This window comes from Myotis lucifugus, unplaced genomic scaffold (genome assembly GCF_000147115.1).
Source record: "Myotis lucifugus unplaced genomic scaffold, Myoluc2.0 scaffold_15, whole genome shotgun sequence".
In the NCBI taxonomy this organism is placed as follows: domain Eukaryota; kingdom Metazoa; phylum Chordata; class Mammalia; order Chiroptera; family Vespertilionidae; genus Myotis; species Myotis lucifugus.
In genome coordinates this window covers 14938801-14964558 of record NW_005871063.1, presented here as the reverse complement: position 1 = coordinate 14964558, position 25758 = coordinate 14938801, and the positions used below count along the sequence as shown (strand labels likewise).

The 25758-nt window shown below is 41.0% G+C and overlaps 1 protein-coding gene across 1 annotated transcript in view; it reads right to left on the bottom strand.

Annotated features, from left to right (window-relative positions):
• The window catches only part of DNAH11 (dynein axonemal heavy chain 11), a gene marked incomplete at its 3' end in the record, with an annotated part of 169262 nt that overhangs the window by 88318 nt on the left and 55186 nt on the right, over positions 1–25758 (bottom strand). The window contains exons 28-37 of the mRNA XM_023750793.1: positions 23250–23483; positions 16713–16844; positions 14933–15093; positions 13602–13758; positions 13349–13494; positions 10434–10550; positions 7736–7874; positions 4595–4687; positions 3203–3397; positions 2067–2144 (exon numbers count right to left, since the gene is read on the bottom strand). Coding sequence (XP_023606561.1) covers positions 2067–2144; positions 3203–3397; positions 4595–4687; positions 7736–7874; positions 10434–10550; positions 13349–13494; positions 13602–13758; positions 14933–15093; positions 16713–16844; positions 23250–23483 — 1452 coding nt within the window. The remainder of the gene's footprint in view (positions 1–2066; positions 2145–3202; positions 3398–4594; positions 4688–7735; positions 7875–10433; positions 10551–13348; positions 13495–13601; positions 13759–14932; positions 15094–16712; positions 16845–23249; positions 23484–25758) is intronic.

Sequence of the window (25758 nt, the reverse complement as noted above, 5' to 3'; positions counted from 1 at the left end):
GACTGAGAGAGGAAGAAAATTTACATGCGCACATTTCATTACCATCTTGAACAATTTAATCCTGCCATCCTCAGGATCAGTTCACTGATTCCCTGAACAACGTAGACTAGAGAAAGTCACTCTATCATGTGAGATTTTTAACCACACGTGCAAAGTGAAGGACTATTTATGTAAGCAAGTGTTCCTCTTCATGCTATTAAAATCCACTCTGCCTGTACTATTTAGATTGTGCTCAAAATTGAGCTTGCATCAGAATCGCTTAGAGCAAGCATGTCAAACTCGCAGCCAGCGGGCCACATGCCTCATTTATTTGGCCCGTGTTAGCCTTTGAGCTTGACATGCTTGGCTTAGAGGGTGTTTAAACACAGACCGCTGGACCCAATCACGAGTTTCAGATTCTATAGGTCTGGGGTGGGACTGGTGAGTGGCATTTCTTAGAAGGTCCCAGGCGATCCCTATGATGCTGGTCTGGGTGTGCTTTGAGATCTAGAATCTGGAGCAATAATTCTCAACAGCAGGTTGTCTTGACTTAAGGGAAGAGGGCGTGTTACTGGGCAGGTAGTGGTCAGAGGCCACAGGTGCTGCTGACCATCCTGCAATGCACAGGGCAGGCCCTACGACAAAGGGTGAGCTGCTCCTGAATGTCAGCGGTGCTGCTGCTGAGAAACCCTGATCTAGATCGTGAGGAAGAGAAGCCTTGAGGATGAGAAATGCAGGATAGGTGCTCACTGTGTGTCTGTTTAATTCATTGACACCTTCACCCAAATATCTGCCCCAACTACCCTTTTTGATTTCTCCAAAAAGCCATGGGTTTTCTTTTAGATGTTTATCCTCCTGATCTTCTCACAGAGGTTTGAAGGACTGGCAGACAACTGCCAAATACTTGGGAATAATGAGGTGTTAAATAACATGGTCCCTGAGCTTGGGTGCTCTAGTTACATCAGCTTAAGTAAAGGCTGAAGAGAAGAGAATTCGTGAAGAATAGATGAAAGCAACTGAATGTCTTAGGAATAGTAAGCTGACATTTTTAGAAACCATTAATCTACTGAAAATCATATAATTTAATTTTTCCTTCCTTAAGCCATAGTCAGCATCTGAAACTTATTCTAATAAAATAATTACAGGCCTTTCAGATATCAACTTTAATATTTCAATTACTACATTTTTCACTGGAAAGATCCCTATACAGGGCCTCCCTTTACAACTGTTCCATTCTGGGTTCAGATCCTAATACTGGCAAGGTCTCTATCCACCCATGCTCAGTCTCATATGCCCACTCTGATTATCTTAGTCATTGGCTACTAAATGTATTTATACTCAAGCACCCTAAATTAAAAATGCATGCATTTCTGCATATACTGTCTACCAACTAAAAAAATAAGTTACCAGGACTGTCAGTAAAGACCAAGCAAAATCAAGCAGTGAACTAAAAATGGGAATTACAATACCCATGGCATATCCTCATTGCTCAGAGGAAATCACAGGTAATACACCGAATCAGCACCTCAAACTGTGCATAACAAGTACCTCAAAAATGTGGTTTCTGCTGCCTCCCTTTTTCCAAGTTTTTTTCTGGCCCTCTAGAGTTCTATATTCTGAGAGAGTATTAATGAAAAATGTTTGGGTTTTCTTAATGACATTAAGGAGAACCTATTATAACTTGGAAAAGATGACAAAATAGTTCTGATAAATGTAGGTGGGGCCAATCGAACCCTGCAAGGCAGGTAGGTATCTTACTCGCGAGTCTCTCAACATGTTAACTTGGAATAAAAAAATTCAGGCAGAATTCCATTATTGAAAGATGCATAAAATAGAATGCCGCACATATAAATGAGTGAAGAAGATGCTAAATAGCTCACGTGATGTTCTATTTGTTACTCTCCCAGTCTCCAATACAGAGGAAAACAGTGTCCATTGGTCAAAGAACAGTATTAGAGTCTCAGATTATCTCTCATTATGGTGGACTTCACTGAAGGGAACCCCTAAGTAGAACTGAAAAGAGCCCTCCCCCCCCCCAAAAAAAGTGTTCTTCCCAAGGCTGAAAGCGCACAGGCAGCTCACTCTACCTGACTCTTCCCCGTGCCTGCATTTCCAACCACGAAGACGGAGTGCCGCACGGCCAACAGCTCCTCCAGCTGGACCACCTGCGGACCAAACAGCCATCACTGGTTTCCTTCCAGGAGTTTGTGGTTAAAAACAAACAAAAACTACCCATTTTTACCCAATTCTTTCCTTACAATCGAAGCCAGTCCCCACTGACAACATTATACAGGCTGGGGCAAAAGTAGGTTTACAGCTATGAGTACACAAAACACAGAGTTTATTCTTGTATTAATTGTTATTAATGACTGTATTATTTCTCCGTTGGAACACCGCTGCTCAGTGAATCCCTGACACAGGCAGAGGGAAGTACAGTGGGGCTGGGACATGGCAGGGGCTGCTTACAAACTCAGTGACTTCATGATCCTGAACAAAACGGTGCCCGGCCAATCATCATCTGCCTCTGAGTAATGACTTATATCCTTTAAAGCAGGGGTGTGGAACCTTATAAGTAACCATCTGGATATTTATAACATCATTCACGGGCCATACAAAATTATTAACTTGAAAATCAGCCTGCTATATTTGGTCAACCTCACCCCTAATGCCTTGGCAGGGCCAGACCAAATGATTTCTAGAGCCTTATACGGCCTGTGGGTCTGATGTTCCCCACCCCTGCTCTACTAGTAAAACATCTAAAACAGACACTCTATGTATTTTAACATCCATGTACTCACTATACCCAACTTGAGCACACACATGCACATGCCTTTAATAAGTCAGAGGGTGTCATACATGTAGAAATATCTTCCCATTAAAACATGTACCCAATTTTCTCTAAACTGGAGAGAAAAGAGCAAAATTGATTTTTGATGCATGCCACCAAGAAGGAGCAAGTACTTTTATAAATGAATAAAAAGCATGCTTACATTTAAAACCAAGACTTAATCATATGTGTGTTTTCATCTTCTTAGAGGCCGGATGACAAACTAGTTATATTCATTTTAGTAAAGATTGCCATATTAGAATGCCTTGCAGTGTATGGTAAGGTCATATTGAGGTTAGTGTAACATGTAAATCGAAGTCTTGGTTCAGTGTCACTTAACCACGGGGTTGTCACCACACATCTCAGGGGCTCCAGGACAAGGAAAGGCTCCTGTACTTTGAGGATGAAGCTCTCCTCGGGCTGCAGGTGGAGCTCCAGGGTGGACTGCCTGACCATCTGCTCCAAGTGCGGCGCCCTCCTCCGGGGCACGTCCAGGGCTGGAAACAGGTCGCCAACCAGGCCCAGAAACACGGGGATGTCGTCGGTCACTATTTTAGGCATATTGAAGTCCCTTAATGCTCTCATGAGGACCTAGAAAAGAGAATAGAAGACACTTTATTTAAGAATCCAATGCAATGTCTAACAAACACCTACAGCTAAAGATGTTGTTGCTGCAAGGTCACATGTCAGAACATGAGAAGCCTCTGCCGATACTGTGGACAACCTCCGACAACAGTCATCAAGGAGGCTCTGTTCCATCCCTACCAGTGATCTGCTCTGATCCTGAGAAAGGGCCTGGGCCCTTCTCTCCTTAACTCTCAAACTCCAGCATATAAATGAATCAGGCCCATCAGATCATTTTCCTCAAAGTGCTCAGAGAAGCCCAGAAGAATAAACTCAGCCATTTTCAGTTTGGGCTTTTGTTCTGTACTTGTTGAAAACCAAAAAGGGATTTCGATTTTCAAAGCAGTTAACTTGAACATCGGGATGATTTGTACAGAAAGAGGCAAGCATTTTAACAACAATAGCATAGCAAGAGAATAAAGGCAAGAAAATCCTAACCCCATCATGAACTGTGACTGAGAGAAGAGAGAGATTGAAAAAAAGAATGTAGAAAAATCACATCATAAATATCCTTTCACATTAAAAAAAAATAAAACCTCATAGGATAGATCTACTTTTTCAACTTCTCATTTACTGTAAGTATACAGAGTGCTGAATATCCATGATCTCACTTCTTATTTAATACAGAAAAATGGATATGTGGCTGTAATTGTTTCTTCCTGGGAGAGACAATGCCCTAGCAGCTCCGAATAACCAACGAAGCATTGCCCTGATGTCAGGGGATCAACCTTCCTGCTCCATTCTTCACGTCCATCTTGTATCCTATGAAATGGACATACCTTCTCCCATTAGATTATGTCTTTACTGACTTTTTCAGGATTAATACCCCGGGATTAATCAGATTTTCTAAATGTTCCTCAGAGGACATCAAACAGCGATTACTAGAATATTTGATTATGACCGCCAAAATATTATTTGTAGCTGACATTTCAAAAGCACTTATACAATCACATTTTCTTTCCTACACTCCCATCCTTTAGTCAAGAATACCTGTGATCTTTATTATAACATCAGAAATGCCAGTCCTCGAAATGTCCTCCATTAAAAATACATGCTATGTTTTTAAAGGTCGTGCTATGCGTGACCCACCACCCAGGGACACCCTGTCATTGTATGAAGCCATTTGGCTACGCACTCCACAGAATCACATTGGCATTGCATCACCTGATCTTCGGGTCTATTTTTATCTCCTCGTTTCAGGGAGCCAGCGACAACCAAGACAGATTTAACAGCACGAAGTCCCCAATCATAATGATCCTAAAATCAAAACACAGGCAAATGTTCTCAGAAACTGTACGAGGGGGTAAGATTCTCGTTCCAGAAGTAAACGCTGAAAGCTAAAAGGGTTCAGGTAAGTACATGCTTTGACCACGTGAAGTGCTATTTCCCCCTTCTTTCCAATTGTGAAAATCATGTCCCTTCAGCTTCTTCCCGCTTCTTTCACCTGACTCTCTGCCTCTGTCAGCAACTTCTGTCTTCCCACAGCATTTCGTGGCCGCATTTGCCCGAGGCTCCATCCACCTCCCCTGCTCTTCTCTCAATAGACCTGCTAACTCAGGAGTTCACCCACTTCCATTTTCACCTCCATCCACAGGCGCATGTGCCCAAGTTGTGCAGACAGCCTCTCGCTAGTCCCTCCCCTCCGCCCCCAGCCTGAGGTCTCGGATTGCCCTCCTTATTCTACCTCTTCATCTCTCCAATGCTCCGGCCCTCATGTTGGCACTTAACACAGTCAAAACGGATTCAATAAAATCCTGTTATAAACCAGTACCGCTTACTCCCAAGGAAGATTCTTCTCACAGGCTCTGAGCTTCTGAAGAACAGAGCCTGTATTTTGTTTGCTTTTGTCTTCTAGGTCCTGGCACGGTGCCCTGCACAGGGCAGGTGCTCAGAAAAGGTAAGTGAATGAACTGATTATCCAGAACCGACCTCTGCCTCCCCACCACAATCCACACAGTAGCAACACTCCTCTCACGTCTCTCAGCTGTGCCTGTGAGGAACTCAACCCCGCCAAGTCTCAGGGTCCCCATCTGTAAAAAGGCAGATGAAAGTATCTACCCACTTTACAAGGTGTGGTCAAGTAAAACGAGTCAGTGCTGTGTGGTCAGTGAAACAGTATATACAGGTATAAGAACAAGCCCTTCAATCCACTAGTGGGGAATGAAGTCAGGTTAGTGGGGTCTCGGCCATCAATTCTGTCAGTTATAAAACAAAACAGAACGGAATGAAGACTATCAGAGTGCACTGCAGATAACAAAGGCAAGAAGTGTCTGGTGAAAATTTTTGTTTCAGTTGTGCACACATGTGAGTATGCCAAGCCTCAACTGAAAAAGCATTTTTACTGTGGGCCCTGGTAAAAATCGTTTGAAAGCTACTGATGGAGAAGTAGACTGAGGCTTGAGGAGGGAAGGAGACGGGGGAAGAAGCAGAGTTTGGAGGCCAGGGAGATTGGGGCAGGAGCTGTCACTGAAGCAACAATATTAATGAAGAGGATATAGGAGAAATTATGCACATAAAGATTTAGTGACTCTCCTAAACATGTAAGCCTTACAAGCAACTGCTAACAAAATCTTCACCATTGTCCTTATGTGTTTTTGTTGGGTGGTGGTTTTTTTTGTCAAAAAATGTCCACTGGTTCTTTTCCAATCCATCCCTCCAGCTTAAAAATGATCAGTGAACTGAGCTCCTAACTCAGCACTTCTGTCCTGGCCAGATTTGTCTGCCTCATCTCACCCACGACATTTCTCTGAGATGGGAAACTCTCTCCTTGCCTGTTCTGCCTGTCCTCCCATCATCTTCCTCTTCTAAGTGGCTGGAGGTGTCCTAGAAAGGATTAGAAAGAACTAAATTCAAATCCTGCTCCCACCACTTGTTGGCTGTGGACTTTGGACAGGTCATTTTACTCCATTTCCTCGTCTGTAAAATAGAACGAATAATGCCAAATTCACAAACCTCTTGTAAAGATCTAAAAAGCTAACACATGCTAACTATTCAATAAACATTAGTTCTTTTCTTCCTTGAAACTATGATAATCTTTTCACTCTCCACGGTATTCCAATTTTTATTTCATGTAAATTGAGTCTCTCCTATGTAAGTTCTTTGAAGTCATAAAGCTGAGTGTTTGTTTCATTTTTTTCTGAGTCTCAGCCCCTTCATTATCATAAAAAAGGAAGTATATTATCTTGTATACAGTAGATGCTCACTAAATATTTAAATATCACTACTAGACATGAATATGGTTGCAACTCCATGCTTCCCAAGGTCAATGACATTTTTTCTTCTGAGTGTTTCCCATTATAAAATTAAAATAGACTCACTGAACAAAAAGATGTTACAAGTAAGAATAAGGAGGAAAATAAAAAATACCACAATCTTACCATCCAGAGACAAATGTTAAAAACCACAGATATTTTCCAGTCACTTTATATGTATATGAAACACATAGTATAATATAAAATACATGCAAACTATATATTACATCTACAGTTTGATATGCTGGAGGGTCTTTTTCGCATATAGCATTGCCATGAACATTGGTCTATATTATTAAATTTAATACAATTTCCCCCCAGAATGTAAACTAACAGTTATTAAAATGACAACATGAATTTCTCGGATTCTAAATTTCACCAATACCTTTATCCTGGAATGGCTTTGAAATAATGTCACCAGGAATTAATGAAAGGTCGAAGGGCCAAAGTCAAAGGGGGCCCAAGAGCTGAGTTTAAAAATAATGATGCTGAAACGTGTCATCTTTGTGACATATCAGCAACTTCAGTGAAACGGCGAGAAGTTGATGACTAGAGAATAGAAAATACTTAAGTTTGACCCATTTCAGAGACTGGGGTATTGTAGAGCAAAAGTTAAAAAAAAAAAAGCAAGCTCTACTCTCAGATAAAGGAGTACCCGCAAATGAGAAAATGTCAATGGAACATTTCCTGAGGAGTTCTCCAGAAAATCAGGTTTACCTGACTCCCATGGACAAGAATATTCTCACCAACCAAGGGAGACATCACCAACATCCATTTATAATTATAACAGTGGTCAAGTTTAAAGAAAATCACATAGCTCAGTGACAAAAGCTTTATTAGCTACAAATTAAACACGAGACTTACATCGTCTCAAGTTTAATTTCAGAGAAAACATTAAGAATTGTAAAATACAGATTTTCAAAATTTTACAGAAAATATAAACGTATTTCTAAATGTCTAACTAATTTGAACGATAAATGACACAGCATCTGTGTTTCAAAAGCTGTTTCAAGGGGATGTAAAAGCCCAGAAAAAGTAACACGAGGCTCTTCACCTGCTTGGAGAGGAGCTCCCTGCAGAGCGTGTACAACGTGATGAACTTGCGGGCTAACGCGCGTGCATCCACGAAACCTTCAGCGACTAACATGATTTCACAGATCAGTTCAATGTCGGGGGCCACCATGGCACAGGGTCTGCAAAGTAAATATGAAATTTAGTTTTTAAATGTGGTAAGATAGTAAGTACAAATTGCTGAATCAAGTGGTTAATTTGTACCAACATTCTAAACCATTCGCAAGCAGGTCACAATTACCTCTGTCAATCAGAGCTAACAAGACCCTTCACTTCAACTAAATATATATATATACATACACACACACACACACACACACACACACACACACACACACACATATATATTAGTTACTGGATACATAGAAATAGATGCAGTCTGAAAATGGCAGAAGCACAGGTGTAGTGTTTGCTGATTTGCTTGGAATAAATTCAAGAAGAAATAAAAAATCTGAATAATTCCATATCTATTAAAGAAACTGAATTTATCACTAAAAAGATTCTCACATAGAAAAATCTAGGTCTAGATGGCTTCACTGATTTTAAGTCTATTAGATATATAAGAGGTAAACAATACTAATCCTATAAAAAAACTCTTAATAACAAATAGAGAAGACAGGAACATTAGCCAATTCATTGCAGGAGGTCATCATTACTCTGATGCCAAAACCAGATGAAGATATTACAAAAAAAGACACTAAAGACCAATATCCAACATGACATAGATTTTTAAATCTTTAACAAAATAGTAGCATATTGAATCCATCAATCTGTATAAAAATAATATCTCCAGACCAAGTGAAGTTTATCACTGGAATTAATATTGACTTGCTTAGCATTTGAAAAAATCAATATAATTCAGCACATTAACAGAAAAAAGAAAACCTGTATGAAAACTACAAAACGAAACTTCTAGAAAAACACACAGTTGGAAATTTTTGCAACCTGGGACATACCAAACTTTCCTATGAGAGGAAAATTATAAAACAACCTGATAAATATTTCATTGAATTTAAAACTTCTATCTTTGATGAACACCACTAAGAAAATGAAAATGTGAGCTACAAATTGAGAGAAAGACATCTGTAATATATGTATTTAATAAAGAAATTGTACCCAGAACATAGCACTTCACAAAAGATGGCAAGGGAATGGCCAGTTCCATGAAAAGATGTGCAACAGCATTAGCCATCGTGGAAACGCAAGCAAAGCCCACAATGGCAAACCACCACATCTCCTTCAGACGGACTGAAACCCAAAATCCTGACAATACCAAGTTTTGACAAGAATGTAGAAAAAATGTAAAATGCTACCACCATCTTGGAGACCAGATTGGCAAATTCTAATGAAGTTAACATACATTTGCCATGTGACTTAGCAATTCAATGCACAGACCTTTGCCCAGAAGAAAACTTATGTTCACACAAAGATTGTACAAGGAAGTTCACAGCAGTTTTATTCAAAATAGTCCCAAACTAGAAACAACCCAAATGTCGATCAAGTGGTGACTGGGTAAATAAACTGTAGTACGTGCATACAGGAGAATACTCATCAGCAACAGAAAGGACCAAACTATCGGTACACTCTAACTTGGAAGAATCCCAAAACCATGATGTTCAAGGAAAGAATACATCACAAATAAGTACATGCTGTATGGTTTCATTGACATGAACTCTAGGAAAGACAGGTTGAACCCAAAGTCACAGAAAGCACATCAGTGGTGTGGGGATGAACCTCAAAGGGCACCAGAGAACTTCAGGTGGTTGGAAACATTCCATTTCTTGATTGTGGTGGTGTTTCTGCCAACTATACACTTAAATTGGAGCATTTCACTGTATGGAATTATACCTGAATGAAGTTGGTTTAAAATATGAGGTAACTGGTTCAAAGGCAATAGCACAGGCTCTCTGAGAGACTGCTAAGAGGTGTATCTATTGGCGAGTATTTTTGGAAAGGAGGTCATCAATAGGCCTTATAATCATTCACCAAGGAATTCTATGTGTTGCAATCTATTCTGGGTGATAATCAGAAATGAGGATAACTCTTTATGCGAAGAGAGGTTTATAGCCTGTTATTTTAGGATCGTAAAAAACTGGAAAAAAAAAACAACAACCACAAACCCTGTATGTCCAGGGGATGGTTAAGAAAAGTCTGAACAAGCCAGGAGAGAGACTGTGTTGGAGCTACATAAAATGGCCTTTCCAGAGCATATTCAATACTATGATAAACTACTTGTGTCAAAATATTAAGAACTAAATAAAAATTATGTCTAACCTACTATCTTCACTCCATAAAATACAAATTATGAGAGAGAGTAGAAAAAAAATATCACCATCATTATTTCTGGGTAGTGAAGCTGTAATTTTTTTTATTCTTTTCTGTATTTTCCAAATAGTCTATCACTTGTGAAAATTATGTTTATAATAAAAATATCACTACACAAAATCTAGTATTAAATGTTCAAATGTACCATGACTTTTAAGGAATGATTTTGGGTCCGGTTTCGTATTTCAAAAGCGTTCATTTTTCATGGAGAAAGTTCTCTCCATAAAGTGATCCCTAAGAGGGAACAGGGGCTTTCCACAGAGTCTCAAGTAAAAATACATCACTGAACAGTGCAAACCAGCAACGTTAGGTGGCATGAGAGCTCCAGATGCTAAACCGCAAAGCGTAACACTTGCCTGAAAAGAGCTTTGAGATTTTCCGGCAATTCGGCTCGACCAGCATATCCCGGGTTCATGGTAATAAATATTCCAACTGATGGCTTCAGTGTGATAGCTTCCCCGAGAAATACAAATCTGCCGTAAGAAGAATGTTGATGAAATTAAACGTGTTCACTGAATATGAATGCACATTGACAAATGCAAACCACTGGCAAATGCAAACATTATTAGGAAGCTGTTTATTCTGTGTAATTTTCTTTAAAATTCACCAGCATACATATTTTGAATATGCTCTGAAGCATGTTTATTAAAAATGCACTCCATCTCCCCCAAAGGAACCACAGATCTGGGAAGTATTCTTTCCTATTTTAGCATAGCCATACAAAGCTAGAATGTAAAAATGAGGACTTGACTACTTTAACAGTTAATAAAAGGTGAGGCCATTTTTGCCTTCCGATGTGGGCTGCAATTCTTTGAATGAGATACTGCACAGATAGAAGATGCCCGTGTTAAGAGGAGAAAGGAGCTTCTTGCTCAGTCGTTATTTTGTCTATTTGCTCGTCCTCTCTCTCCTTTCTTCTCTCCCTCCATTCCTCCCTCCTTCCCTTTCACAACAAATACCCATTGACAACCACAGAGAGGTAGAACAGTGACAGCTAGCTCTGGAGCCAGACTGCGAGCATTCAGAGACCAGCTTTATCACTTTAGGCATGTTCCAATTCCCTCATCTAATTTTTAAAAAAAGGGATAATAACATCCCCCTCCTCTTGGATTATATGATTAAGAGATGATGGATATAAGTGGCTAAGAGCACAGCGCCTAGGACATGGTACATACTCAACAGATGGTAGCTCTGGCTACTGCTGTTATCAGCACTGGAAGGCACTGGAGAAGCAGTGAAAGGTTTTCAGCAGGATTTGGAAGGGCCCAGAGGCTGCTGAGGGCCAGGGCAATGGAATGGCAAAGGGCTAGAAGAGTCAAATTGAAGGATAAGTAGAAGGGAACTTTCACATGAAGTAAATGAGACAAGGTATAAGGCTGTTCTTGTTGAGAGAGGGGAGGACTAGAGTAGTTAAGGAGCCAGGCCTACAACATAGAATGAGAAGGGAAAAGAGCCACAATTTTTAGGACTATGAGCTTCTTAGGTACTTGGAAAATTAAGAGAAGGTAGATTATGGATAGCCAAGGTAAGAATGGAGAAATCTTTATTCCTAGAATATCAGCCAGAGGGCCGGGAGGGCTTCTTGCAGAAAGAGAGGTGGCTAAAGAGTGCAGGAATAACCACAAGTCACAGGTATGGACCTCGAGAGGGTAGAGCCAGCAAGATGCTGAAGACTCTGTGGGGAAGGCATGGTCCCAACTCTTAAATCCTCAGTGTCAACAGACCTTAGTAAAACACATGAAATCACAAAGGAGCCAGCCATCTCCAGATGGACTAGCACGAAGATGGACAGGTACAACGCATATGTATGCAGACGTGGAGACACGGGAGGCTATTGAGAGGAACGGGGCAGTGTTCAGAAATTCTTGCATGCGTCACTTATATAAATCTCCATAAGGAAAGATGGCTTCCAATGACATCTGGGTTGCATCAAATAATAAGATTTTAACTAAAAGTTCAATCAACTTGTCAGGGAATAAAAGAGGCAAGAACCTAACTTCTCTCACATGGCATTAGAGTAGGGGCCAGTAAGGCACAGGAATCTGATATCTCAGAGCCACATGGTGGAGGGCTGGGAGGTGTTCTAGAAGGTGGAAGTATGCAGCTGTAATTATGATAATAACTGGAAACTTCACTTTAGGTTCACAGGTTTAAGGGGCTAGATCATCTTTCCCTCATGGGGAGACTGAAATGTTCTTACCTGAGCAAAATACCCTAAAACATAGGGGGTGAAGGGGCAGGTCAGATAATTGAGATTTACATTATTTACTGTATACCAAAAACGTTACAATGAAAACCACAACTGTGTACTATAATTATTTCTCAAATTAAGCCATCAAATCAACTCCTGTTGTCTTTTATCTCTTGGGATGTGGCATCCTGTTAAGAAGTGGTTAGGTTCTGAAAAGTTTGTGGCCCAAGTCACTGGAAGAAAATGAGGCTATAATCTACTGGGATGGGGCAACTAACAAAGCAGGTGTTGGTGGTGGAAAGACCAAAATTTCTACTTTGAATATATTAAAGATGAGAGGACTATGAGACATCAAATGGGGTCTTGAGATGCCCCGACATTGCCTATGTAAGTCTAGATGTCGGAGAAACGAGGTCTGGGCAGCTGGTAGCCAGCAGCATACGGGTGGTATTGAAGGTCATGTGACTGGATGAAAGCACCAAGGGAAGAAGCATATATATAGAGAGAGAGTGAAGTCTCAAGATTGGGGCCAGTGGCACCCTGAATTAATAGGTCATGAAATAACAGTATTAAAAAGTAGCTATCACTGATACTTACTCCAAGTAAGCATTTATCCAAGAACTTTACATTTAATCATCACAGTAACCTATCAGGTAGAGTACTATACTTTCCCCCATTTTATAGGTGAGAAGTAACAGCCCTGAGGGTGGGAAGACTGCTATCCTGAAACTCATGTGAAGAAAATGTGTCCCCAGAAGGGAGGGACCCAGTAAGACGCTGCCCGGAGGCCAAGTAAGATCAGGATTGAGAATCGATCACCGAATGTAGCATTCCAGAGTGTGTTTATTTTTTAAGTGATTAAAATAATATACCTTTGCTGTATTCAATGCTTAAAAACAACTAATTAAAATGTGGGAGGGTATTCTAAATAATTATTCAAAAGTAACCAGTATCTCTTGTTTTCTCCATTTCACGAGACAGGGAGAGGCAGCACAGACTGTGAAGGTGAAGTTCACTGCATCACTCCATGTTTACTGCATTACTACGTGTGACAACAGAACAAAAGCCCTGTGCCCTCACCTCTTCCTCCTGTTTCTGATGGCATCGTGTATCATTTTCACTTGTACGGCCACCACGGACAGAACTTCCACAGAAATCCGGTTGAACTCATCGAAGCAGCCCCAAGCTCCCGTCTGCACCAATCCCTTGTAGATATTTCCTATGGACTAAAATGATGGAGTGAGGCATGAAGAATTCAACAGAGGGGGCTATTGTTTCGAATCATTTCGAAGCAGGAACAATGTTAGACTACATCATCGTGTAACTAACTTACTTTGTAGTCCATTTGCTCTGAGCAGTTGAACACATAAACCATCATGCCAAGGGCACGTCCAAGGTCTTTGGTGGTTTCGGTTTTCCCTGTACCCGCGGGGCCAGCGGGAGCCCCACTCATGGTTAGGCGAAGTGACTGAGTTAGAGTAATGTAACACCTTTCAGCAACAGAAAACACATATTACAGTCTATAGGAGATTTCTACAAAACATTGAGGGCAATCCAATTTGCTCTAAAGTTGAAGAAGTCAACATCCAGAATGGGGTAGTAGCACACAATATTGATATGCCTTTGATTTGTTTGTGGCAATAATACAAGTCAGGATAATATTTCATATTCACTTTCTTTTAGGTTGTTTGTTGAACGATAATAGAGAAAAATGTATTGCTTTATCTGTTTGTCTCATTTCCTAAGAGCTATGTACTTGAATACAAATAACACCTGATTTGTAATGCTACAGACTTTCTGATATTTCTAGGTAAAAATACTATTAATATGGCAGATGACATCTCAAACTATTGTTTATAAAACAATGATGAATTAAACATTGATGAATTAAACACTGATGAATTAAACATTGACATCATTAAACTACTACTTCATGAATACACTGAAATGTGTAAATATATATAAATACATAGTCTGCAAATAATATATACCTACTTCAAAGTATAAAGGAAATATATACAAAGACAAATTATTATATTAAAATGTATTTTAGGAATTCAGTTTAAATATGTTGCTATACACATTTAGATTATAATACTTCTTTTTGCAGGAAAGATTCAGCAGTTCTTACACTGAGAAAAATTATGCAAAGGCAGAATTTAATATTTGTAAAAGGAAAACCCCACAAATAGCAAGTGCCTTATATGGGTTTTCAGGAGATTTAGGAATTATTTTTGTCTTAGTACAGACAGAAGATCTAGTGGAAAGACATATACTGGGGGGTCAGAAGACCAGGGACTAGTGTCTACATTGCCAATAAGCAGATAATCTTACCTAAGTTTTTTTGACATCAACATGCCTCCCTTTTCTCCTCCATAAAATGAGGTTTGTTGTCGGAAGAAATTAGGAAAGCCAAAGGTAAATGCCTTGAAAGATTCAAAGTACTATGCAAATGGAAACAATTCCTTATGAAAATGTGCTTCTAACGGAAGTCAACCTTCACTATGTTACTTAACTCATTTGTTTACACATTGCCTTGCTATTGTTTCCCAATGTGTTCAATATTTTCTCGCATTCCTTCCTTTTCAATCTCACATTTTTACCCAGGCTAGGGGACTTTTAGGGCTTGTTTTTCCCCCCCATCCAGCTCAAACGTATTGTTACCTGTCGGTTAGAGGAGTGATCACTAGTCGAGGGCTGTTTCCTAAATATTCATAGAAGTATTGGAACTGGGCATCACAGATATGAACAAAACAGTGTTTCCGGGAGTCCTCCCACTGGTGACGAAGTTGAGACAGCCAAGCAAAAGCTTGGGGACTGACCACCTAAAAACATACGTGATCATTCCACGTCAGACACAAATAGCTTTGAGGCATCAAGCTTAGTTTATTAGTCCAATCAACCCTATTGATTCCATTTTATTTCTAAAAACCTCACAAAAGGGAAATCTCTTGCATGCTACTGCAAACTGTAATTGCAGGCAGATGGCTGAATACGTAATAAGAAATGTGTGTGTAATTAAAGTTGTCATTTTGAGAAGGCCTTTATTTTAAAACAATATCAATTTTTTCAAGCAATGTTTTTCCCCTTCTCATGATTCACCCCAGGACATTTGATCACTTTTGTAACTTTATACTAAAATCAGGTGAAAAAATACAGTCTCTACTAAAACGACACAGAATCCATAATTTCTGAAAGTCAGAGGTAAACGATACTTTCAACTGCCCATTCTAAAACCAGCCTGCTTTAATAGAGGATTCCCACTTCATTTTTTATTAAGTCAAATAACAGTATCTTTTTTCACTGCTATTCTTTACTATCTTAATCTATCCATTCTTCTCCCAGTGTGAAAATATAATTCCAGTCTCTTTCAAATGTGACCCTAGGATCTTTTTGGAATCACTTTATGTTACCAAAATTGTCTATTAATTTGTCTGATATCTACATACGTCTCAACATTGTCTACTTATGTGTGTCAGATGATCAGAAATTAGGCAAAGTCTGTATCTCTTTTAATACAAAATAAAGGACATATTTTAAATCATAATTTATCCTTCTGCAAGCAAATCAGCACTGATAAAACATAATAAAATATGTAAGAAGGTGCAAGGTCATACTCAGAGTGTAGTTAACAATGGTTCATTATCAAAATGAGAATACACGGTAAGTGGTTTTTGCAAGGATCAGTTTCAGATTAGCAATTGAAGAACATTATTCACTAATGGTCCTGAGCCTGGATCAAGAAGTATTTTCAACTTTATGGCTCACATCAAAGAAGCATTTTTTGCACTTGTGGAGAAAACGAAAATTCACTTGGATTTTAATAACTTGAGAAAGAACTAGAAAAACAACAGAAACCATTTCACTATACATGCATTCAAATTGTGAAAGGAATTGTCTTGAGTCCACCACCACTCCCCCCCAAAACAAAAGGGATTTGGAGGAAGTAGGTGATGGGCATGATATACCAATGCCGTCCAGTAGACAAGCATACCTGACATTTATATTTTGGAAAAGGGGTAAGAAAATTATTTCACATTAAAAAATGCCAATACCTAAGAGACACACAGATTTTTTAAAGGGATAAAAAGGTTATCTACTCTCAAAGGTTTAGAAAATAATTGCTTTAAAGAAAGTCACTTAGCCTTTAAAGGAAAAGACAAGGTGTGACCAACATTTCTCCTTCTTCAAAAGGAAAATAATCGAAGGCATGCAGAAATGGTTTCAATGACACAAATCGTATTGCTATTGGCTGGGTGAGCCCCCGAGGGGATCATCACCAGCCAATGGACTGGGGTGACTGGATGCAGAGAAGCTGGAGACAGAGGTGAACATGGGGACTTCTCAGGCTTCTCCATCCTGGGTTAATCTTTTGGATGATCTGGATCAGAGGCTCCTGACTTGCCAAAACCCTTCAGGGATGAAATCCCTACGAACAACTTGCCTTCTGAGAAATGAGCTTTGCCACCACATCCCTGGCGTGAACGTCTATGGTGCAAATCGTCATGACCTTCTGCCTGTCTCCAGGGAGCAGCTCTCCCAGCAGAAGTGCAATCAGTGCATTCAACTGAGAAATCTAGAAGGGAATTTTTAAAAACAAGGTAAGGGTTACAAATACAGAACCTAACAGCCCAATAGTCTTCATATTTGTAGAGGCCGTTCATTTATAAAACAATTTCAAGTGTCCTCTCAGCTGGCCCTCAAGCACCCCGGGGTGGGGAGTAGGAGATGAAGGGAGGGATGTTATTAAGTTAATTAATTTAAATAATATGAATATCATTGCCTCCTCTGAGCTGGGACTGTGGACAAAGCGAGAGGCAGAAGGTCTCCTGGCTGCACTGAATGGACTTCACTCCAGGGGTGATGTCATGCAGCCCACAACTGCTGGATGGAAATGACTACAAATTCTCAAAGGCCAATTTGAGGTAAAGTTTACGAAAGTATAGGAAGAGGTAAATGTCAAGTGTTTTGTTGTTTGTTTGGGGGGTGGTTCTTGGGTAGGAGATAGTAATGATGACTAAGGAAACATTTGAAATGTAGAGCTTAATTCTTCTTATTCGCATCCCTATTCTTGTTTAGGTCCGTCAGTTTCTCAGATCAGTATGTTTGACACTGGTCTCTTCACAGAATGGAATGGAATGACATGGAAGAGAAAACGTGGTATTACAGTAGTAAGAATAACATAGTTTTGTGACACTTCACTTTCAGACTTTTGAGTGTATACATACATGCATAAACTTGGTCTGATATGAAATATTTCTTATTACTTGTGGTCAGAAAGGTTTGAAAGATACCCTTATAGGTGCTCATTTTGTTAGCAAACTTATTTACCCACAACATTCTTGTCTAACTCAATGTTTATTAGCAAAAAAAGAAAGTCTGTTTTATTCCTGGGTAGCATATTGTGAAACAATACTGTCTCCTTTCCTCTTTTGCTCTGTAAAGGGCAGTCCATTACAAACTGTTAGCTCCTGAGAGAGTTGGTAACAGGCAAGTATGACCTATCACAGAGGTCATACAAACCCTCATAGCCTACTGTCAAAAACACGTTCCCTACGGGCAGCGGTTCTCAACCTGTGGGTCGCGACCCCTTTGGCGGTCGAACGACCCTTTCACAGGGATCACCTAAGACCATCCTGCATATCAAATATTTACATTACGATTCATAATAGTAGTAACATTACAGTTAGGAAGTAGCAACGAAAATAATTTTATGGTTGGGTCACAACATGAGGAACTGTATTTAAAGAGCCAGAAGATTGAGAACCACTGCCTACAGAGCTATTGTCACATCCCAGAAAACACCAGTCACCCTGAGGCCGCTGTGCGGCTGAACTGGAGAAGACTCTGTCACGCTAGACAGAATGGAGAGAGCAGGCAGGGAGACCAAAACCACAACACACTCCATTTACATTAAATGAGAATGTACAATGTGCCTGGCACTGATTGAGCGTATAGCCTGTATCATCTCATTTAAATCTTCACAACAATCTACTAGCATCCTAATTCTGCAAGTGAGGAAACTGAGTCACAGACACAGTAACCACACTCCCCGATCAGGGGAGGGAGAACCCAAACCTAGACAGTCTGACTTCAGAGCCTGTGCCCTCACCAGCACCTTCAAGCTGGGAAACTGGCTGTGCGAGCAGCATCCCAGGGAGACAGGACATCAAACACAACGGGAAGTTGGTTCAAAGGAATAAAAAAATAAGCACTTCAGGTATTCCGAACGTGCAACGGCCTATAAACATTCATCTGCTTTCAGTATCTTACATCTATAAAATGTAGTTGTGCTGTAACAAAAACAAAGGTGGTCATTATTCCATGTTTGCCATGTTCAATGTTCATCATTCCCCTAGGTTTCAGGGGCCATGAAGATAAGGTCTTGCTCACTGCTTTGTCCCCAGAGCCACCGACGAGCTAGCTGTCAAATAGGAGGTGCTCTATGAGTGTTTCCCGAAAAAGATAAATGAATGCACCAGGCACACATAAGTTCCTCCAGGAAATTTACACAGATGTTGGTTAGAAAAGAGGTGTTTGGCTTTGGATATTTTCTCATCTGGGTCCAGATATCCAGTCTTTAAGTCTCAAATCTTAAGCCAGGACCAGTATTTGGATAAAAAGAGTTGGTTGCAACAACAGTAATACCTTATACCTTGTAAGAACATTTACAAGCTCAAGTGCTTTCACATGGATTGTCTTGTCCGAGCCTCCCTACAACTTGTGATTTCCCCATTATCGATTCACTTGGTTTTTCCCCAAAAGTTCCGTCAAGGGGAAGATGATTAAAAATACAGCTCATCAACATTATCTGCACAGCATCATATGTTGGGGATCTCATGTTGTCTTTCAAGATGACAGCTACTCCAATGATGCTCTTTTGTAATAAAATTCTGTACCCACAAAAATAAGTAATTATAAAATGCCTATATCATTTGGGCTGCAATTACTGTATGATCACACTATAACTGCATGCAAGTTTATGATCTGTGACACATAAACCATCCCCTGGCAGCTTTCACTATACACATACACACACACACACACACACACACACATACATACACACAATCAAAGCAGTGCCACGTGATTTCCTAGTGGATCAAAGATGTTAGCCTTAAGTCAAATATCTAACAAGCTCCCTGAAACCCCTGTGGCTATTTTCCTGGGACACCTTGGCCTTTAGCTTATTCATGAGCACAACGCCTTCCCTGACCTCCCACCACCCTTTGCCTATCTCGTACCCCCCCAATGGTACTTTAGCTTATTCATGAGCACAACGCCTTCCCTGACCTCCCACCACCCTTTGCCTACCTCGTACCCACCCAATGGTACTGGCCTTCTCTTTGTTCCTCCGTCATGGCTGCCCAAGGCGGCAGAAACTGTTTCATTTGCCTGGAGTCCTTTTCACTCTGATCTTTGTACAGTTGGCTTCCTTCCATCATTCAAGTCTTAGCTCAGATTTGCCTCCTTCGATGGGCCTTCCCTGGCCATCCTACTTACATGACTCCCTACCCAATTATTCCACAGGTTTCTATTGTGTTTCTTCATGGTACTTACTAGTGTCCTATCATTCATTTACTTATTTCTCTGTTTATTGTTTCTCTCCTCCACTTGATGATATGCTCAAAGGAGCCAGGCCCTAAGCTGCCTTATTTGGTACTACATTCCCAGACTTAGCACAGTGCCCAGCATAAAGCATGTGCTCAGTAAACACTCATCATATGGATGAAGGAAGAAATGAATGGATGACAGCAACAGTACAGACCAGGACAACATTTTCTTCTTTTACCCAATCATTCATATAAGATAAAAGTGGTTACTGTTTCCAGAGCGTACAGGCCAATGAAGAATGCAGACAAATAATTGCACTTGTTTTGCTGGAGCGAGAACAAAGTACTATGAGAACACACAGAAACAGGGCCTTGCCTAATCCAGGGCTGGGAAGGACATTTTGGAGGAAAGGGTATGTATTGCTCAGACCTAGAGAATGCGTATAATTTAGGTTAGAGAGAACGGAGGGCTGGCCACCCACAGAAAGCAGCCTGTGGGAAGGTCCAGGATATAGCAGGTGACCTTGCCTGGGAACTGGGAGACGTCTGGAATGGTGACAGAGGAAGGGAAACAGGGATCAGTACATAAGTGCTGAGCGGGAAGCCAGGGCCCAAACTTGCAGGGCTCGGCCAGCTTAGAGAAGAGGCTGATGAGATGTTGCTGAAGGGTTTGGGGCAGTGGAGTGATCATTAGAGCTGTGTTTTCAAAAGATATCTTTGCCTGTCGCATGAAGAACTGGAGGAAAACGAGATTGGAAAAAGAGACGGGAGAGGAGGATGCTCCAGTTCTCCAGGTGAGAAAAAAGTAGCTGGGCCTGGGATACTAACAAAGCGGTCGGGGAAGGAGTGAGAATAGAGCTATTCAGGGCAAGTGAAGAGAGCTGGTGGCTGACTGGGAATTGGCTGGAAGAAAAACCAAAGGGCATTCTAGTGTGAGAAGCCCGTGAAGAGCGGTGGTATGCTTTTCTGAACGCGGGAACATGAGAGAAGCAGGAAGAACATTTCCCGTGCAGCTGCGGAATTGCTGGAATTTCACCAGCATCGGGCATGGCAGGCTTCCCAGTCCAGGCCACCCAGGCCACTGTGTCATGCAGCTAGAAGGGGCCCCTCTGTACACATATTAAATCTCACTCAGCAAATCAGTGTGACTGCTAAGTGCTGTGGGGGTCAGCTCCCAAAGCCCTCAATCCCTTCCCCACTGGACATAACACAAAAATAATGTTCTCCTTGTTTCAAAACAATAACCTTTAATCCCGATGTTTCAGTGTCAGCAATATCAGGAACAATGGACTTTTGTTTCCACCAGCTAGAACGCAGGAAACGGCGAGAGAGACCAGGCTCCGTACTCGTCCCTACCACCAGGGCATGTGCCGTGGAATCCCAGTTGGCTACCTTCCTTCCCCCTGGTCATGTCCCACTTCTCCTCTGGTCCTGTTGCTACACCCCAGCACAATACTGAGCAATGGACGTCAGAGACTGTGAGCATAATCACCTCGGCCCTGATACTAATGGAAAGGATTCTAGTGCTTCCCCATGAAGCATGATTTGCTCTGCTGGTTTCCGAAAGACATTCTTCAAGTTCGGGAGTTTTTTCAAATGCTTATACTAGGAAAGAAAAATGTGTAAAATCAGTCATCTGAGCTCCCACCTTAAGAAATTTGAAAAAAAGGAGATTAAACTCTAAGTAATCAAGATAAAGCAGAAATCAGCAAAATATAAAACTCACAATGGAAAAAGTCAAAGATTAGTTCTTAGAAAATACAAATAAGATGGATAAACACCTAGAGAGCACAATGAAGAACAAAACAAAACAAGAGGAAACACAACTCAACACCACCAGGAGTAGGAGGAGGACAGTTTGCCAAGGACAATGTCAAGATACCCATGACGACTCAGCTTGACAACTTAGGTCAGGGGTGGACAAATGTTCTCTCTAAAGAGCCGGACAGTAACTGCTTCCGGCTGGGCAGGCTACATGGGCTCCGTTATGACTCCGCGTGGCTGATGTTGTGTGAAGTAGCATGAAAGCAGCCAGAGACGTGGCCCATGGCCAGAGTTGGCCAGTGGGCTGTAACTTGCCAGCCCCTGATTTAGATGATATGGATAAAAATCTTAAGTAATACTGACACAAAGGGGAAAAAAGACACAAAAAAGCTACAAAGCAGCATGTATGTAGAAGAAATCAATTTCTAATCCTAAAATGTTCCTCACAGAAAACTCCAGGCCCAGAGGGCAGCACCAGTGATTCCGACCATAAACTCTTTCATAAAGTAGATGAGGATGTAATACTTTCCAATTCCTTTTAAGAGCATAACCCTGACCCCCAAACCCAGTAAACATACTATAAAAAAATAAAAGAAAACTGCAGGTAAGTGTCCCTTCTGAACAAAAATGCAGAATTCCTTGATGAAATATTAGCAAAGAGATTCCAGCAAAAAATACATACAAGTGAAGTTTATTTCAGAAGTGCAAAGTTGACTTTGTATTCAAAAACTCACCAAGTTCCAAGTCCTGCTACGCAGAGAAGCAATGGGAAATCTGGAAAGCATGCTGAGTTCTGCTGGCCCTGCCATTTTCGCTTACAAATTGTGCAACTTGGCAAAGTCACCTAATGTCTCTGGATTCAGCCTTTATCCACGGAAAACAAGAAGAGCAGACAAACTAATATTTCCACCCCTTTCCAAGCCTGATATTCTCTTAATCTATAAACCAAAAGAAAGACCATATCTCTGACCTATTCCACAGCTAAAAGCACACCTTAGACAGGGGGCTTAAGGAGAGGTCATACAGAATGAGATGAATAACATGGAATTCAAAATAGACTATTTTCGGCCTGGCTGGAGTGGCTCAGTTGGCTGAGCATCGTCCTATGCACTGAAAGGTTGCCGGTTCAATTCCCAGTCAGGGCATGTCCAGAAGGCAACCGATTGATGTTTCTCTCTCCCCCTGCCTGCTTCCTCTCTCTGAGTGTGTGCTCAGGTGAGGATTAAAAAAATAAAAATAGACTATTTTTCAAAGTTGCTCATCTGTGATTTATAATGAACAGAAAACCATAATACATGAAAACATCTGTCTTTGTTGAATAGTCACCCACCCTTCTTAGTCATGCACATATTCTCTAATAAACACACAGTCAGCCGAGATGGAGTCTGACAGGGAAGGAAAGAAATAGGCACAAATCCAGGAATGAGTGAGAGATTAGAGTCTTGGGGGATCATGGACATGATGGGTATTTTTTAAACCCATGTAGAAAACCAGAAGAATAACACCAAGGGAGAAAATAAAAAGTTAAACAACTCATTGCTAAAAATCTTCCTAGTACACTGCCATGCAGACAGAAGACACTCCATGAATGGGGAATGAATGAATGAAGCTTACCTCCCTCTTCAAGTTCCTTTAAATCTCGACATCACTTATCTGTAAAATACCTGTTTTTTGTGGAAATCCTTCAGGGCCGTCTCATAGCCTTCCTCCAGCCTGCTGAAGGCTATTCCCACATCCGTGGTCCACCAGATCTGTGAGCCGGTTAGCGCGACTTGAGCCGGGAAATCGAAAAGCCACAGTTCCCTCGGTTTCTCCTCATAGGCCGCGATGGCCTCGGTGATAGAATGTCGCACTGTGTCCTGCATAGTCTGTTCAAGCTGCAGAAGCCACGTTTCCACCTTTCGAAGCAAAGTGAAATGTTACAGCACAGGCTTGACTAGGGGAGAGGGGTAACCTATTGGGCTCGAGGGCCATGCAGAGAGTGAGGACTTGGCTGGATTCAGTTTAAACCCTTGGAGAAAACAAGAGCGGTAACTCAAAGGAGAAGACAAACAACGGATTGAAGTGTTTTTCCTACACGAACCGGCTATTCCTGGAGACACTACTCGTTTTATTTCACCTCCCAGCTGGCTAATAACCTTCCAAACCCTACAGGAGGTGTTTGTGATTATTCATTTTTTTTCAGATTCAAAGACAAGGAGACTAAGGTCCCTCTGGTGACACACAGTGTTTTGGGAAACCAAACATCACAGCCCTCTATAGAGTAATGTGCTAGAATAATAATCTAGAGCTTTGGGGATATAAGAAATGGATTTTTTTAAAACATATCTTTGGATAATTTTTAAAAGCACTGAAAATTCTTCTCTAAGATTATCATAGTTCTTAGTATTGAGACAAGGTGTTTTCAGCAAGTATCTTAATTATATTCCCTACTGGTTCTCTTCACACTTGTCAAAAATTAGACAGCAGGAGAGTATGAGAGATAGGACAACTGCTGACTTGTGAAAATTAATCTTTTTTTTAAAATTCATGTTTATTTTGCTCCCACAAATATATTTCAGCCAGTTTCCATCCTATTCAAATATGCTGTTATAGTTCTCCATATATGTTTCCATGGGGTGATATTACATAACAAGAAGGATACATAGACTACTTGCAAGTAACTGACCACATCCGTAAAAAAGGACTATAAACCCCAAGAACCACATGGGGTGCCAAAGATGCTGGAACTGACTTCCCCCTGCCTCTGTGAAGATAGCAGCAGCATTCATTCCAGAACCTCTTTCTCCGGAGAACTGGGAAGGAGTGGCGTGTGGTTTATGTGCTGACAGCCTTCCCTACTGAAAGAGAAAAAAAGCCCGCCCTGGAAATGGCCCCAACCTCCCAAGAGCCTTCTCCTCTGACTTCAGGGCTGGGCTTTGTTCACGTGCCTGAGCCCAGGGTATCTGATCTAATTGCTGCTTTAGTCCCTAAGCTCAACTCTTCAGGTCACCAAGCAACCAGTTCCTTCAGTGAATCAGTCACCACCTGAGCATCTCCCAGATACTCAGGCATCCATGTCCTCAATATGGCCACCTGCTCTCAAGCACTTTCTAGTCCATTTGGGAAGACCAAACGCATATATAAGTTGAGCTATCAGCTCATGTTCAGATGATTACACCAACAGTGGCAACGTAGTCTGACTGGAGAAGTGAGCTCTGATGAGGTCCTTGCTTGACCCCTCCCCTTTTCGGTATTTCATCAGGTTCTGCCCAACCCTCTCTAACAACAATCACCACTTCCCACTGTTCCACTGATGATGTGTATATTCATTTCTTCCATGAGACTAACAGCTCCTCAAGAAACGGGGGCCTTGTCTTATTCATTTCTGGATCTCCAAAAGGCTAACCCAGCTTCTGCCACATAGCAGGCATTCAATCAACACTAGTCAAATAAATTATAAATAGTATAAATTGGGAAGAACCAATCATAAAAGTGCAGTGGGGAAAAAAGACCTAAAGTAACAGCATCTTTTTTTAAAAATAAAGGCAGTTAGAGGGTGAATGTGGTGTGTGTTGGAAAGTATCTAGCTCACGTTGCTTATACAGAATAAATTGGAACGCTGTGAAAACTCCCAACATCAAGGGTTCCCGCTAGTGACAGCCTCATCTGTCAAAGGACCGCCCTCCTTCTGGGCCAGATGCCAGTCGGCTAGCAGTCTGCTGGGGATGGAGCAGACAGCAACACACTTTTGTCAAGATAGTTTATGGTGACTTTTTCTAATCATTGTAATAATATCCTAAAGAGCCCAAGAGATCAAAAAATATATTTAATCAAAGTATTCCACCATCTGCTTCCTCTTCATTTGGCAGGATTTTTCTGGTACAATATTAAAAAGCAATAGAGAGGAATAAAGAAAACCTGTGGTGTGTTTAAAAAAAAAAAAAAGATGGCCATCACATTTCTGCAAGGGACACTTGAAGGAACCCCGACTCAACCCAAATGGTTCTGTAATAGAGGTTACTGCTCAGCTACTCCGTGGATTAACCCAAGCTATTCAAGCATCACCATAAAAATGCAATTCCTCTAAATCATCTAAAAACACCATGAGCTCTCCCATTACTCATAATGAGCCTTGCAGATCATCATTGAGAATATCTTTGAGGTATGTAGCTGTGACAGAAGAGAATATGC